General features: G+C 45.7%; 2 protein-coding genes across 5 annotated transcripts in view; one reads left to right on the forward strand and one right to left on the reverse strand.

Moving 5' to 3' along the window:
- Positions 1–11,997, forward strand: part of LOC308127850 (FERM, ARHGEF and pleckstrin domain-containing protein 1-like) — a 46,428-nt gene extending 34,431 nt beyond the window's left edge. For 2 of the 4 annotated variants that reach the window (XM_080493220.1, XM_080493221.1), the window contains exons 14-27: positions 4,203–4,372; positions 4,459–4,548; positions 6,274–6,407; positions 6,566–6,647; positions 6,724–6,961; positions 7,048–7,178; positions 7,981–8,049; positions 8,137–8,226; positions 8,305–8,387; positions 9,652–9,764; positions 9,952–10,112; positions 10,457–10,564; positions 10,987–11,138; positions 11,224–11,997. In XM_080493220.1, coding sequence (XP_080349346.1) covers positions 4,203–4,372; positions 4,459–4,548; positions 6,274–6,407; positions 6,566–6,647; positions 6,724–6,961; positions 7,048–7,178; positions 7,981–8,049; positions 8,137–8,226; positions 8,305–8,387; positions 9,652–9,764; positions 9,952–10,112; positions 10,457–10,564; positions 10,987–11,138; positions 11,224–11,299 — 1,697 coding nt within the window. In that variant the 3' untranslated portion in view covers positions 11,300–11,997. The remainder of the gene's footprint in view (positions 1–4,202; positions 4,373–4,458; positions 4,549–6,273; positions 6,408–6,565; positions 6,648–6,723; positions 6,962–7,047; positions 7,179–7,980; positions 8,050–8,136; positions 8,227–8,304; positions 8,388–9,651; positions 9,765–9,951; positions 10,113–10,456; positions 10,565–10,986; positions 11,139–11,223) is intronic. The other 2 variants (XM_080493222.1, XM_080493223.1) reach the window with 1 other exon arrangement.
- Positions 11,551–13,994, reverse strand: LOC308127851 (gamma-glutamylaminecyclotransferase-like). The gene is made up of 2 exons (XM_080493224.1): positions 13,960–13,994; positions 11,551–13,332 (listed from the first exon to the last, which is right to left on the reverse strand). Exons 1-2 carry the CDS (start codon positions 13,970–13,972, stop codon positions 12,863–12,865), a joined length of 483 nt encoding a protein of 160 aa, XP_080349350.1. The 5' UTR covers positions 13,973–13,994; the 3' UTR covers positions 11,551–12,862.
- Positions 13,995–14,194: the final 200 nt, after the last annotated feature.

The raw sequence follows: 14,194 nt of genomic DNA on the forward strand, positions 1-14,194 counted from the left end.
TTCGCTTTGGGGATAGTTCCAGTTGTGAGTTGGATGTCGTGAGTAGAGGACGAGCCGTACGTAGAGAAACTGAATTTTTCCGAGCACTTTGTCATGCCGTCTGTCTGTCGTGGGCGACTTGCACTCGTTTGTGGTTTTCCTAGTGTCTCTTTAGTTTTAGTGGAGGCGTATAAATAGATGGAAGGGTTAAGGGAGGGCGCTCACACACTTTTATATCTGTATTTTTGATAACAACCGAAGCTGCATGTGCTCCTTCTTTTTGGTTTTGGCGATAATCAAACACATTGCTGCTTCGCTTTGCTTCGCCTCGCCCCCGCCCCCCAACCCGCTGCTCTGCATGAAATCAAAGGTAACCCCTTGTTATCTTTCACTCCCAAGGCTTCTCATCCACATCTCTGTCATTGTCTTGGCTGCCTCCGATCAGAAACTCATCTTTATTTGAGTCAAAGGTGCTTTGAATGATTTGTGTGCAAACCCCCCCCCCCCCCCCCCCCCCCCCCCCCCCCCCGTTCACGCGTCACACGACAACGTTTCAAGTGAAAACGCATCGCTTTTGCATTTTCGCGGCGCTGAAAACGATGCAGTCGGCATGCCGGGCCAGCAGGCGGCGCTCTTGTTTGTTTTTTGGACTGAAAGCACACCACGTGAACCCGGGAGAACCCATTTCCATGGAAACGGAGCATTTTCAAAAACTTGCTTCGTCTTAACGGAGTCTCAAGTTGCAATGTTTTCAAAAAGTTGCGCTTCCGCAGCGACAGAAATGGAACGTCTGCGTAATAAATGGGCTCCGTTGTCACGGAAACGGAACTGCAAAATGCTCCGGAAGTTTTGCGTTTTCACTTGAAATCTTTAGCTCAGATTTTCTATATATATGCTCACTTTTCCTCCCCGAATCTCTGTAAAACTGTTTTTTTTTTTTTTTTTTTTTTTAATTCAACGCATGTTTCCTGGGGCCCGCCTGTTTTCCTCTGTATTCTGACGGCATGTCGACCCGGTGAAACACTTCACTGCTTCTCCAAATGTTAGAAAACCGTTTATAGAGCGAGCGAGGGAGACGAGAAGGTCACACTTTTGTGCAAAATGCAAGTGCGAAAAAAAAAAAAAAAAAAGAGAAGTTTGAAGGAGTTGGACAAGATGTGAAAGTCTGTGTATTGTCGGGAAGTTGGTCGTACGTTGAGTTGTCGTGTTTTATCAGATTGTACAAACGGAAACGGACTTCCAACTTGTGTTTAGCAACGTCTATGTTTATGGAACTAATCGTAGCCAAACTAAATAGATTCACTTTTAAATTGAAAGAAATTTTGTTGTTTTATGGTATTTAAAGAAGCAGTGAGACAATTTGGGATGAGTGAGACGAGAGGCCAGATATTAAAACCACAATAAAGGGAAAACTATATTTTTACTAAATCTACAACAGAAAAGTGGTAAATTATTTCTGGAATTGGGTCAAAATGTTGGAAGTTTTCATTAAAGAGGCAAAATAAGAATAAAAAAATTGAATGCAAACTAAAATATTCAGTTTTACTAAAATAGAATCATCAAATATTTTTTTTTACATATTTTCTCATAATAATTTCTCATTTAATTTATTCTATTTCTCAATTCTTTTCCATTTATTTTATATCCCATATGATTTATTTTTTTTTTTTTAAATATGAAAAATGTGGCCGATACCGATAACTGATGGCCGATAATCGATATTTATCAATGTCGATATATATTACAAATAAAATAGCACCGCCCATGATCAGCTTGGGTAAATATTAAAAAATAGACAAAAGTGGTGAATTTGTCGTTCAAAATAAAACATGTTTAATGTACATTTTATGCTGTTTATATCGACAAAAAAATAAGAGTAAAATTGTCCGATTCGATATGATGGCTAAAATATCGCGTATTCCTAATTTCTGTTTGAGTGGATTTCTTAGTTTTAATTTACATAGAATACATATTCTATCATATACATGCTAATCAAGACGATGTCAGTTATCTTCTTTTTTCCCGTCAACATTTTGATCTTATTCTTGACACTTTTCACTTTTTGACCCCAAAACATTTGGGATGCACCGATACCACGTTTTGAAACGACAAGTTCTAACTTTTAGCTCTTTGCCGATACCGCAAACTGATATGAGTACTAACCGCTGGTACTTGCCGTGACCAAGTACCAATACAAGTACTAGCTGTTTAGCCCCTTGCCAACACCAAGTATCGATAAGAATACTAACTGTTAGCCCCTTGCCGATACAAAGTACCGATAAGAGTACTAGCAGTTAGCCACTTGCTCATACGAGTACTAACCGTTTGCACTTGCCGATACCGAGTACTGATACGAGTACTTACTAAATCCCATTCAGCCTGATTTATACTTCATATGCGAACGCTGCGCGAAGGGTCTTTGTTTCCCGAAACGATGACTCCACGTAGTACTCTTCGGACTGTATCGCTGAACTTTTAACGAGTACGCCGTGCAGCATCGGACTGGATATCTGATACTGGTATCGGCGCCGATACTGATGTCGATATCGGTGCATCCCTAAGTAAAACTTCTTAAGGAATCAAACCAGAGTATTTTTGCAGTTTTCCTGCATCTCGAGGATTAAAAAGGTCTCATTTTACACACTTTGAAGGGTTTGCGGTGTTTTTCTGCTGCATGTTTCTTTAATTTCCTGCTGATGCATGTCGGGGGCCGCCGCATGAGGACACAAAGAAAAGTCCCGAAGGTTTTTCCTTCTCAACGCACTCGGGCTGTTGTGGCTGTTCTCTGGCGTTTTTTTATTTTATTTTTCCCTCTCACTGTTTTTTAACCCGCTGTATTTCTGCACATGTTTTGATTTCATCACTTGGCTGGATTTTCTTTTCTTTCTTTTCTTTTGTATCTTCTGTCTTTACCCTCCATCTCTTCCTAACACTGTAACGGCTATTGTGCACTAGTGTCAATAAAAAGGCAAATCTGTATGTGCAAAGAAAAAGGGACTCAAGAGTTTTCTGCCCCGTTATCTCCTTACTGCCCCCTTGTGTTGTGTTTTTTGAAGTTGCAGTAGTTTGTAGAGGTTTTTTTTTTTTTTTTTTGTCTGTGTGTGCTGGTGAGTTTTTTTTTTCGTAGCGTCGCTCACAGGTCTGGTTTGATCCAGTTTGGTGTTTTGCGGTGGACTCTTTGGAAACCTGGGCAAGTATCCAGTCACAACCTCGGCACCATGTAGATCTGTAGAAACTCCAATCGAGCCGTTTGGGTCGGTCGACCTCAGTGAATCATCTCATCTTCACCAAAAGACTCTTTTAACCCTTTAATGTGCCTCGTCCAGAAAGCAAGACGCGTCAATCGGCCGCGAGACAACAGTGGATTTTTATAAATGTATATATGACATTAAATAGTCTCTTTAAAAAAAACACGCAAAGGAGTGACTGAATTGGAAATGATGCAATGTGTGTGTTACATAGTTAAATAATACAAATAAAATAAGTATTTTGAAAATAAATTAATAAAATTTAATGATCCGTTGACAAAATAAAAATACTTGAATATAAAAAAATAATAATAATTGCAAAATGATTTCCTGAGAAATGATTCTAACATAATCTTAAATTCACCATATTGTTCCCCAAATACTTTAATATGCAAATAAACTTGGTTTAGTTAATCTATTCATAAAACATCACACTTATCACAGTTTGTCTGGTTATTTCTCAGATTCTTTCATCATGTATGTACAAATATTAGACAACGTTTGTTTTATTTTTCATATAAGTGCAATGAATGAATTGGAAATGTTGCAACACAATCCTGAAAAACCAAATCATGAATATTTATTAACGGGTTAAAATACCTACAATCCAGGCGTTTAGTGAAATTAGGCTTCATTTGACTATAAAAGGTTTCCAAAGCCTTTAAAGGGTTAAATGTCTTTTAAATAAACTGACCTGCATAATTCATAACTTCTCACTAACAAATGAGTCATGAAGTCGCTGTATTTCCTTCTAGCAGTTCTAGAGAAGTAGAATAGACGTAGTCTCGTGTAGCGGAGTGGGACTGTGGCGTTAAAGCGGCACATTTTGGGCTTCAGCGAGTTTTATTGTGGAAATTTAAGCTGGGATTAGTTCCCGTGTCGGGCCTTGTGACGGTGAGAATGACGTCCCGGTAGGTGGGGGGTGATAAAGGAAGATGAATGAAGAGTTTTCCCGTCTTTCTCGGCGTCCCCCAGGAAGTCCAGGCTCGGAGGACTCGCCGCTGGCCGGCCCCCACGTCGTGGCCAACGGTCAGGATCCCGGCGACCCGAGTCCCGAGAGGCAGCCGCTCACCCCGCTCACCAGCCCGCTGCTGACGGAGGCCGGCTACGTCCGCAACGAGGACGAGGACGAGGCCCGCAGGAAGGTGGGTGTGCCGTCTGGGAGTCGAGGACGCGCCGGTGACGGCCCGGCCCGTCGGCCCGTCGGTCTCACGCTTCTGTTTGTGTCCAGAAGTTTCCAACAGACAAGGCGTACTTCATCGCAAAGGAGCTGCTGACGACGGAGAGGACCTTCCTCAAGGACCTGCAGGTCGTGACCCAGGTACCAACTACATCACAAGTCTTGACAAAGTAGAGCAGCGTCGTCGGGAGAACCCGGAATCCTCTTCCTGCGTCGTCGATTTTTTCCTATCTGGGTATTTCTATATCGGCCTGCTGCGATCTGAGTGAAATCCTCAGTAAAGCCATCTGGAGCGGGCCTAATCACCGTCCCTGAGGAGTCCCTGAAAGAGCCCCGTCTGGTTCCAAAGCCTGATTATTGGCGGAGTGACGCCAAGTTGTGCAGGAATCTAATCTAGTGTCTTCCGTGAAATCCAACCACAAGTTGACTGGTAGTTTTTGGTTTGTTTTCTTTACGACCCTACATTTTTAATGTGGCATTAATATTACAGTCTTCCACACACACACACACGTTGTTTTGTTTTCTATCCTACGTGAAGTCTGAGCCTCGACTTCGAGAGAGTTTATGAGCATTTCTGCGGGACGGATGGAATTACAACATCCGAGATGGGTTTACTCCGTACAAGGACTTTTAGTTTACAAGGAAACGGGCGAAACTCGACACAGGAGGAAGAAGCCACTCTGCATCTGGATGCCGACGCGTGGGATAAAAGTGCAGCTTGACGTGGGCCAGACTGTGATTCAGCTTCACCATCTGACTTTTTGTTTTTTTTTACTGTCTGGTGCTGAAAAAAATGTAGGAAAACAAATGGTAAAAGCACCTTTTTAGAGAAGAAGCCATTAGGAACTAGTGGAGTGAAGCTTTAGGTGACCTTTGACCTCGCTGTGCAGCGGGGAAATCTGGCAAGTGTCCACCCTCTTTGATGTGGGAAGAAGCCTCTTAAATATTTTCCAAAACTGGCACACCCATCCCCCGTTAAAATGTAGATTTTTTTTTACCCATAAACCCATGTATTTGTTGGTGTTTTTAACCGGAAACGTCTCACACATTAAGGCCCCCCGTTCACACGACCGCAAGTCAAATGCATCGCTTCAGAAAAGTTTCGCGTTAACGTTTTTGAAAACTACGTAGTTAAGCATGCTGTTTTTTTGTTTTTTTTTCCTCTTACGAAACCACGTGCGCAGAGAACAATTTGCTGTAAACATTAACAATGGGAAAACACGGACATTCATATGAATAGTTTTTACGGTGACTGTCAAAATAAAACGTCCGAGGAGAATCTGGACTGGGAGTCATGACACTCTACTGAGCATGTGCAGAACAACTATTTACTATGGCCGTCCAAAAAGTCACGTTTGCCCTCCGTTTCCACAGAGATGGGAGTCATAGCGTTTTCATAAAGTTGTGTTTTCGCTCATTACAATGAGACGGCGTTGGAGCGTTTTGAAAAATGCCCCCCCGCCCAATTTCTGAGCGTTTTTAAAAAGTCTCAATTAATCACATTTCCATGACAACAAGGTCAGGGCAGTTCTCCAAAAAAGTTGCGTTATCCCGGTTTCCATGAAGACGTAGTCGGAGGATTTTCAAAAAGTTGCGACCGCTTACTTACGCCCGAGGTGCGCGGCAGGAGCACTCGTCAACTCAGGACAGAGCCTGGCCGTTTCCAGTACGTGTCATTTTTGCCCAGTCACATGATTACGTAGTCAAGAGTGTTTTCAAAAAGTTGCATTTTTAGCGACCCAAAATGGTACAAAAATGTAGCATTCACACTCGTTGCCGTGTAAACTGGGCCTTAGTCACGATGAGACTCTTTATAGTGAATACTTGTGTTTGTTTCGTTTTTTTTAACCTTAATCTTTCCTCCAGTCCTTTCAGAGCGCCGTGGCAAAAGACGAGGCCTTTCCAGACTCGGTCCAAAACCTGATCTCCGCCAACTACGACCCCGTCTTCAAGTTTCACCAGGGGTTCCTTAAAGAGACGGAGCAGCGCCTGGCTCAGTGGTCAGTAGGATTGGTCAGAAATGCCTCTTTATCTCTGTTCCTTGGTGTGACGCTGGCGAACAGAGGGCAGACGGATTGGGTTTGGATTAGAGAGGATGTCCTGACATCTAGTGGTGGATTCATGTAACTGCAGGCAGATGATTCTGCTGTCTCCTCAGGGAGGGTCGCTCCAACGCTCACATTAAAGGAGACTATCAACGAGTTGGAGACATTTTACTGAAGAACATTCAGGGCCTGAGGGTAAATATTCCACATAATCTCTTGAATTTCCGCCGTTTTCTCGTTTTCCTTACGTTTTCCTTTCCGCCTCTTGCAGCAGCTGACGGTTCACCTCCAGAAGCACTCTGAGTGCCTGGTCGAGCTGGAGCGGGCCTGTCGCTCCAGCCGGAAGGTGGAGGGTCTGTGCCGGGACCTGGAGCAGCAGAGGGTCTGCTACCTGCCCCTCAACATCTTCCTCCTCAGGCCGCTCCACCGCCTGCTGCACTACAAGCTCATCCTGGAGAGGCTGTGCAAACACTACCCGCCCACCCACGACGACTTCAGGGACTCCCGAGGTGCTCCTCCGACCCCGCCCTCCACCCAACTCCATCCCTTAACATTTTCAGTGACGCTCATAACCTCTCTCGCCGCCTTCCCACAGCCGCCCTGGCTGACATCTCGGAGATGGTGCTGCAGCTGCAGGGCGCCATGATGAAGATGGAGAACTTCCAGAAGCTTCTGGAGCTGAGGAAAGACCTGACCGGCATCGACAACCTCGTCTCTCCCGGGAGGGTTCGGCTCTTTCCTCCACTTTCTCCCTTGAGCTGGTTTCTGAGGGCGTGGTCACGCGGCAACGTTATCGAGAGACGACACAAAACTACGCAACTTTTTGAAAATGTCTCGTAAAGTGGAACGCCGACACGGTGTCGTTGGAAACAGGCGGAAATTAGGGCCGACCTCCATGTAGACGACTGAGGCGCTTTGTCGAAGAAGGGAGAGTACAACTTTTTGAAAATGGTCCGACTCCCTCTCCATGGAAACATGCCAACTGTGTTTCCATGCAAATTGGGGAAAATGCAACTTTTTGAAAACGCTCTGTAGAAATGAACGTAAATGCAACTTTTTGAAAATGTCCGACTCCATCTCGATGGATACGGGAAAAACGCATTTTTTCTGAAACGCGTCAACTCGGTTTCCATGGAAATTGGGGAAAATGCAACTTTTTGAAAATGCTCCAACGCCGTCTCTGTAGCAACGAATGTAAATGCAACTTTTTGAAAATGTCCGACTCCATCTCTATGGATACGGGGAAAACGCATTTTTTCTGAAAGGCGTCAACTCTGTTTCCATGGAAATTGGGGGTGGGGTTGGGGGTATGCTACTTTTTGAAAACGCTCCGAAATGGGAGGGGGTAACTTTTTGAAAACGCTCCAGCTCTCTGTAGAAATGAATGTAAATGCAACTTTTTGAAAATGCTCTCACGACATATCCATGGAAATGGCCGAAAACGTTTTCAAAATCCTCCGTCTCTGTAGAAACGGAGGGGAAACGCGACTGGTTTTGTAGTGGACAGTCACCGTTGTTTGATTTGCAGGAGTTCATCCGGCTCGGCTGCCTCAGCAAGCTGTCGGGGAAAGGCCTCCAGCAACGAATGTTCTTCCTGGTACGACTTCACACACCAGAAAACGACAAGAAAACCTTCTGTTCCTGAAACGATGTGTCCCTTTCTCTTCCCCGTGTTTTCCTGCAGTTCAGCGATTCCCTGGTGTACACCAGTCGGGGCTTGACGCCGGCCAACCAGTTTAAGGTTCACGGCCAGCTGCCGCTCTACGGCATGACGGTACGGGGAGCGCGGGGGCGTCGCATCGGGAAGCGGTTTTGAGACGAGCCTTGTGAGAAATGTGTGTGCTCCTTCCAGATCCGAGAGAGCGAGGACGAGTGGGGCGTCCCGCATTCGTTCACCCTGTTCGGGCAGCGGCAGTCGGTGGTGGTGGCAGCCAGGTGAAGGCGACACATCCACACACACATGAATGTGGGGGAAACAAAGAAGTTGGCTGTTGTGAGTCGAGTCATCCGTTATGAGTGGAAGATTAAAGGTTAATGCGGGTCGGCCTCATTAAAAGTGGATTTATTTATTTTTTTTTGGGGGGGGCGCTCAGCAAATTAACCCAGATTTCATTCAGTCATTCATTCGCCGATGACAGAGTTCCATGTGCTCCTGAAATCGGGATTGTGTTGCGTAACAAAGACCCAAAGGGGCCGGAGCGTTTTTGTCCAAGAAGACAGGAAACACAACATGTTGTTCATGAACCAATTGCGGATTTATGTCCATCCTGTCTGTGTATTGTTTGTAGGTATACAAGTGAAAACGCGCAACTTTTTTACGGCGTTTTGGGTGTCTTGTTTACATGACAACGGTAGTCGGAGTCGCTGAAAACACAACTTTTTGAAAACCGTCCGACTCTTGTCATCGTATAGGAGGAAAACACAACTTTTTGAAAACTCTCTGACCCTTGTCATTGTATAAAAGGGGGAAAACACAACTTTTTGAAAACTCTCCGATTCTCATCGTATAAAAGGGGGAAAACACAACTTTTTGAAAACTGTCCGATTCTGTCATCGTGTAAAAGGAGGAAAACGCAACTTTTTGAAAACTCTCCGACTGTCATCGTATAAAAGGAGGAAAACACAACTTTTTGAAAATTCTCCGACTCTTGTCATCGTATAAAAGGAGGATAACGCAACTTTTTGAAAACTCTCCGACTCTTGTCATCATATAAAAGGAGGAAAACGCAACTTTTTGAAAACTCTCCGACTCTTGTCATCGTATAGGAGGAAAACACAACTTTTTGAAAACTCTCTGACTCTTGTCATCGTATAGGAGGAAAACACAACTTTTAGAAAACTCTTCGACTCTGTCATCGTGTAAAAGGAGGAAAACGCAACCTTTTGAAAATGCTCCAACTCGTCTCATTGGAAAAGGGGGGAAAACGCGACTTTTTGAAAACTCTCCGACTCTTGTCATCGTATAGGAGGAAAACACAACTTTTAGAAAACTCTCCGACTCTTGTCATCATATAAAAGGAGGAAAACGCAACTTTTTGAAAATGCTCCAACTCGTCTCATTGGAAAAGGGGGGAAAACGCGACTTTTTGAACATTTTAAAACTTTTCGGAAACCAAACCACCCTGATGCGTTTTCACTTTGAACCCCCGGTTGTGAAAACGGGGACTAACGTTCACATTCTCGTCCGCTCTGCTTCCAGCTGCGCGGCCGAAATGGAGCGCTGGGTGGAAGACATCAAGATGGCGATCGACCTGGCGGAACAGGGCAGCGGCTCGGGCGACGACCTCCTCGCCACCGGCCCCGCCGACCACAGTACGTGTAGAAACCCGGGTGTCCTTTCATCTCGTCTTTAATGTCACCTGATATAAGAAGGAACTCATGTGTTGTTTTGTGTCTCATTAATGCTGTGATTAAGACTCTGACGTGCAGATCTTCAGGTGAAAACGTCCCTCTTGTCCTCTGCTACCGCTGAACGCCTTGTCCCCCCTCGTTCCCCCAGAGCTGTCGGAGGACGGAGGCGCCGAGCAGGAGTCTGAGGAGGAGCTGTGCGGCTCGCGCTCGTCCCTGGAGCGCCAGGGTCACCGCGGCAACACCACCGTGCACGTCTGCTGGCACCGCAACACCAGCGTGTCCATGGTGGACTTCAGCGTGGCCGTGGAGGTAGCGCCGCGCCGCGTGCTCCGTCTCTCTCTGTGTTCCTGTCCCCTCGACTCTTCAGTCTCCTCCTCCTCACGTCTGTGCTTTTCTTTCTTTCTTTTTTTTTGTCCTCTTCTCTTGTCCACCTTCACTCTCTCCATCTTGTGTGTCTGTCCACACTGGCCTTGGTAGAGGTGATGGGGCAGCCTCCACACACAGCCTGTCCTTTAGTGACACCTGCTGGAGTAGAGAGGTACTGGGAGAAAACCCTGTCGCCAGAAAGAGCCCGGCCTTCCTCCCGCTTCAGCTTTCAATCACGGTGTCTCCGCATTGCTGGATGAAGACGTGTGCGTCCTGTGTGTTTGCAGAACCAGCTCTCAGGAAACCTGCTGCGGAAGTTTAAGAACAGCAACGGCTGGCAGAAGCTGTGGGTGGTCTTCACCAACTTCAGCCTCTTCTTCTACAAGTCGCACCAGGTGAGAGAGCAGCCCAATTCTCCTGAGCGGCGTGCGATTGGAAATATTTTAACATTTGATTGTGGGAGGAGTCAAAGGGAGGGCCGACCTTGATTGTGATTGGCTAAACCCCCCCCCCCCCCCCCCCCCCCCCCCCCCCGATGACACTATATAGGGTTTGATTTCTGATTGATTGGCTCCTTGGAGCAACACACTTTTTAAAAACTGAAACAAGCCAGGGAGAGAGAGAGAGAGAGGACAGACTTTCTAAACTCCGGCGGCGTCGCTCTAGGTACGGGGTCGATTCTTACTTCTGGAAAACTTTTAGAAAGTGAATTTTTGTCTTAAATGACTCGAGTACTACAACAGACAGATTCCTCGTGTTTGAGAGGTTTTTTCCCCGTCGGAAGTCAATCGTCTCAAAACCGTCTTCTTGGCCGCAGGACGACTATCCGCTGGCGAGCCTCCCTCTGCTCGGCTACTCCGTCACCGTCCCGTCGGAGTCCGAAAACATCCACAAAGACTACGTCTTCAAGCTCCACTTCAAGTCCCACGTGTATTACTTCCGATCCGAGAGCGAGTACACGTTCGAGAGGTGCGTATAACCCCCCCCCCCAGGGGTTTTGTACTTTAAGTGTCGGTACTTTTTTAGCGCCGTTAAGTTTGTTTCCGACGTGCAGGTGGATGGAGGTGATCCGCAGCGCCACGTGCTCGGCGAGCCGCTCGCTGCCCGCCAACAGGAAGGACATTTACTGACGAACCCGACGCCACGAGACAATCCCAGCGGGCCTCTGGAGAGACAAATACCTCTGACTAGTTGATTCACCCAGGACGTAATTCATGATGCCAAACATAATAAGCCATTTTCTATCATTTTCCACTCAGTCGTCGAGTTTAAACGAGTATTTTCTACTTTGTCACTTTTCCTGGTCCGTCATAATAATAATACTTTTCATGTCGTCGGCACGTCAACACCGCGATGAGGTGTTTTTTTTTTCTTTTTTTTTGTACGACGATCTCTCCACAGTTTAAGTCCCACTCCTCCCCCGCGGGGGGGGGGGGGGGGGGGGGGGGGGGGGGAGGTTTTTTTTGTACAGTATTTTGATACACTGTGAATGTTCTTCTGATCCCCAAACACTTTAAATTGACTTTTCAAAAAGCCGAGAGAGATTTCACTCGTTTCATTTAGTTTTCAGTATTCCTGTTTTGTTTTTTTTTTCTGTTTGTTGCTATTTGGAATAAAGATGAGACTAACACAGTGTTTGTATGAGAGAAATGAAACGAAACGCGTGTTTATTCGTTTTGCTTCTTTTTATTGGGTTGTTCTTGAGGAACCTCGGAGCGGAAATGGTGTTTGAATCCGACCGTGCAGAAATCACGAGGTGATCTGAGGTTGAAACGAGTGGGGGAAAAAGACCATTTTCAGTGACTTTGACTCGTTGGAAAGTGTTGATTTTTTTATTTTTATGTCAAATTCCATCCATTTTCTACAACAGGCAATTATACAGCCAATTTTATCTGGGAAAATAGCGACACAAAAACATGGAAATTTCAACTTCACGGTTCTTCTGGATGAAATAATTTATTTTTGCAGAGCAATTACCATGGAAAATGACTTCAATCTCAACATAAAGCCAATTTTTTAATGATGCAAAAAAAAAAAAAAAAGCTTCTATAACTGTTGCATTGTGGGTGTTTTTACACCCTGACGGCATGGCTTCCAGGCTAATTTGATTGTCTAGATTATTTTCTTTTTGCCCACAGGCCTTTATTTTGACACGCCATCTACATCAGTTAACCTTAAGTCCATGCACGTCTATGGAGAAAAGCCCAATCTGGACTCGGTGTGTCAAGTTTTTCACAGTAAAACCCACAAAAAGATTCCGCAAATTCAAGTTAGTTTTTTTTCCCCGCCCCCTGAGAATACGGATTCACAGCTTTCTTTATTTCACAGCGAGCGGCTGGAACGTTTCCACTTGTGTCCACCGGTAAATTCAGCTTTAACAAGCGGGAACGCAGCTTTGCGTCGATGTCATTAAAAATAAAAGTTAAGTTGTTTATGGGACGCCGTAAAATCCGCCGACCCCCGGAGTGTCACTGAGCCAAGCATGAATTAATCTGCGGTGATAATTTAATACGGATGATAAAATGTGGGCGAGCAGTGTCCTTTGGGGGGGGGGGGGGGACTGTGTTTACGGTGCAACGTTTCAAAAAGTGCGACGAGCGAGGGTTCTGGTCATTAGTGTGCGTACAGAAGAATCTTTTAAGACTTTCAGGTTCTTTTAAACGGCGTCCTCTGAAGGGTTTGTGCTTTAAATCTCAGTCTCGCGCTTCCCTGAGGTGGTACTCCAGCCCGTGCTCGCCGTACGAGTCGTAGGACTCGTGGCGGGGCAGCGAGGGCCAGTCGGGCTCGTACGCGGTGGTGCTGTACACGAAGGCCTCGGCGACGGACGGCGCCTCGCCTTCGCCCAGCCACTCCTTCACCTCCAGCGCCACCGGGTGGCGCTGGTACATGGAGGGGACGCCTTCGAAGTCGTCCAGGAACCGCAGCATGCGCTCGTCCACCCTGTAGATCTCGCCGTGGACCCGGTGGCCCTGGCCGGGGATGTTGAGGAGGAAGGGGACGTTGTAGTTGCCGGCGATGACCAGCGGGAATCTCTGGGCGGTGAGCGCCAAGGCGAGGAACTCCGCCTTCCCGTTGGCGGCGTCGAACATGCGGTAGTTGTTGGGCTGGCCCTTCTTCAGGGTGCCGTACACGAAGATACTGGTCATGACGGATCGACGGGATGCTGGAGAGAGAGAGAGAGAGAGAAGAACGGGTCGATTAGACATGTAGGGTGTATGGTTGTGTGGTACAGTGGAGTCCAGACCAAGACGTCCACGTGCCGAGACCAAACCATGACCAAGACTTAAGAGACGGTAATCTCTTAAGTCCTTTAAACACAAAAATAATAGATGTTTGATTTTTTTTTATTGTAATTCTGTTACTTCTTAACATGAGCTTCATTCTACTGATCGTTATTGTGAAATATAAAAAATAATAGGTCACTCAGACACTCTAACAGTTTATCAGCTCTGCCCAAAGAACAAACATATAATGGAACTGAGATCTTCAGACGACCAGGAAATAATCCTTTATATTTAGTTGTTGGGAACTCCATTCGGTTAATCCGATGTTATGTTACTGTTTCTCAGTTTTTCATTGAAAACATTCGGAAACAGTTTGAGCTCCTTTCTGCAAGGCTGAATAACCCGACGCGCTCTTGAAACACCGTCAAAATCGGAAAAGGATCGACTCGGACAGTAAAAGCTCATTAAACACTCTAATTACGAGGAGTTTGCAAAAAGTTATCCAAACTAGAAATGAAAGAAAAGAAAGGAAAGGAGAAAGGAGAGAAAATGAGTCGCGCTCTCACCCGACAGCCACATCCGTGTAACTAAACCCAACCGGTGACGTAACCACCGACGCATGCGTAGTGACGCACAGCTCCAGTCTATAGTTGCAACCAGCAGAGGACGCCAAAGCGGCAGAATATATTGAAATCTAATTTAACGTATTTTGAAGATTAATTTTGACCAACTTTAGTTGTAGCTGTTCTTTATTTGGTTTTGATTATTTTATTGGTTATAATGTTGGTGGATCAGCACATA

This window comes from Lipophrys pholis (genome assembly GCF_963383615.2).
Source record: "Lipophrys pholis genome assembly, chromosome: 23".
Classification (NCBI taxonomy): Eukaryota; Metazoa; Chordata; class Actinopteri; order Blenniiformes; family Blenniidae; genus Lipophrys; species Lipophrys pholis.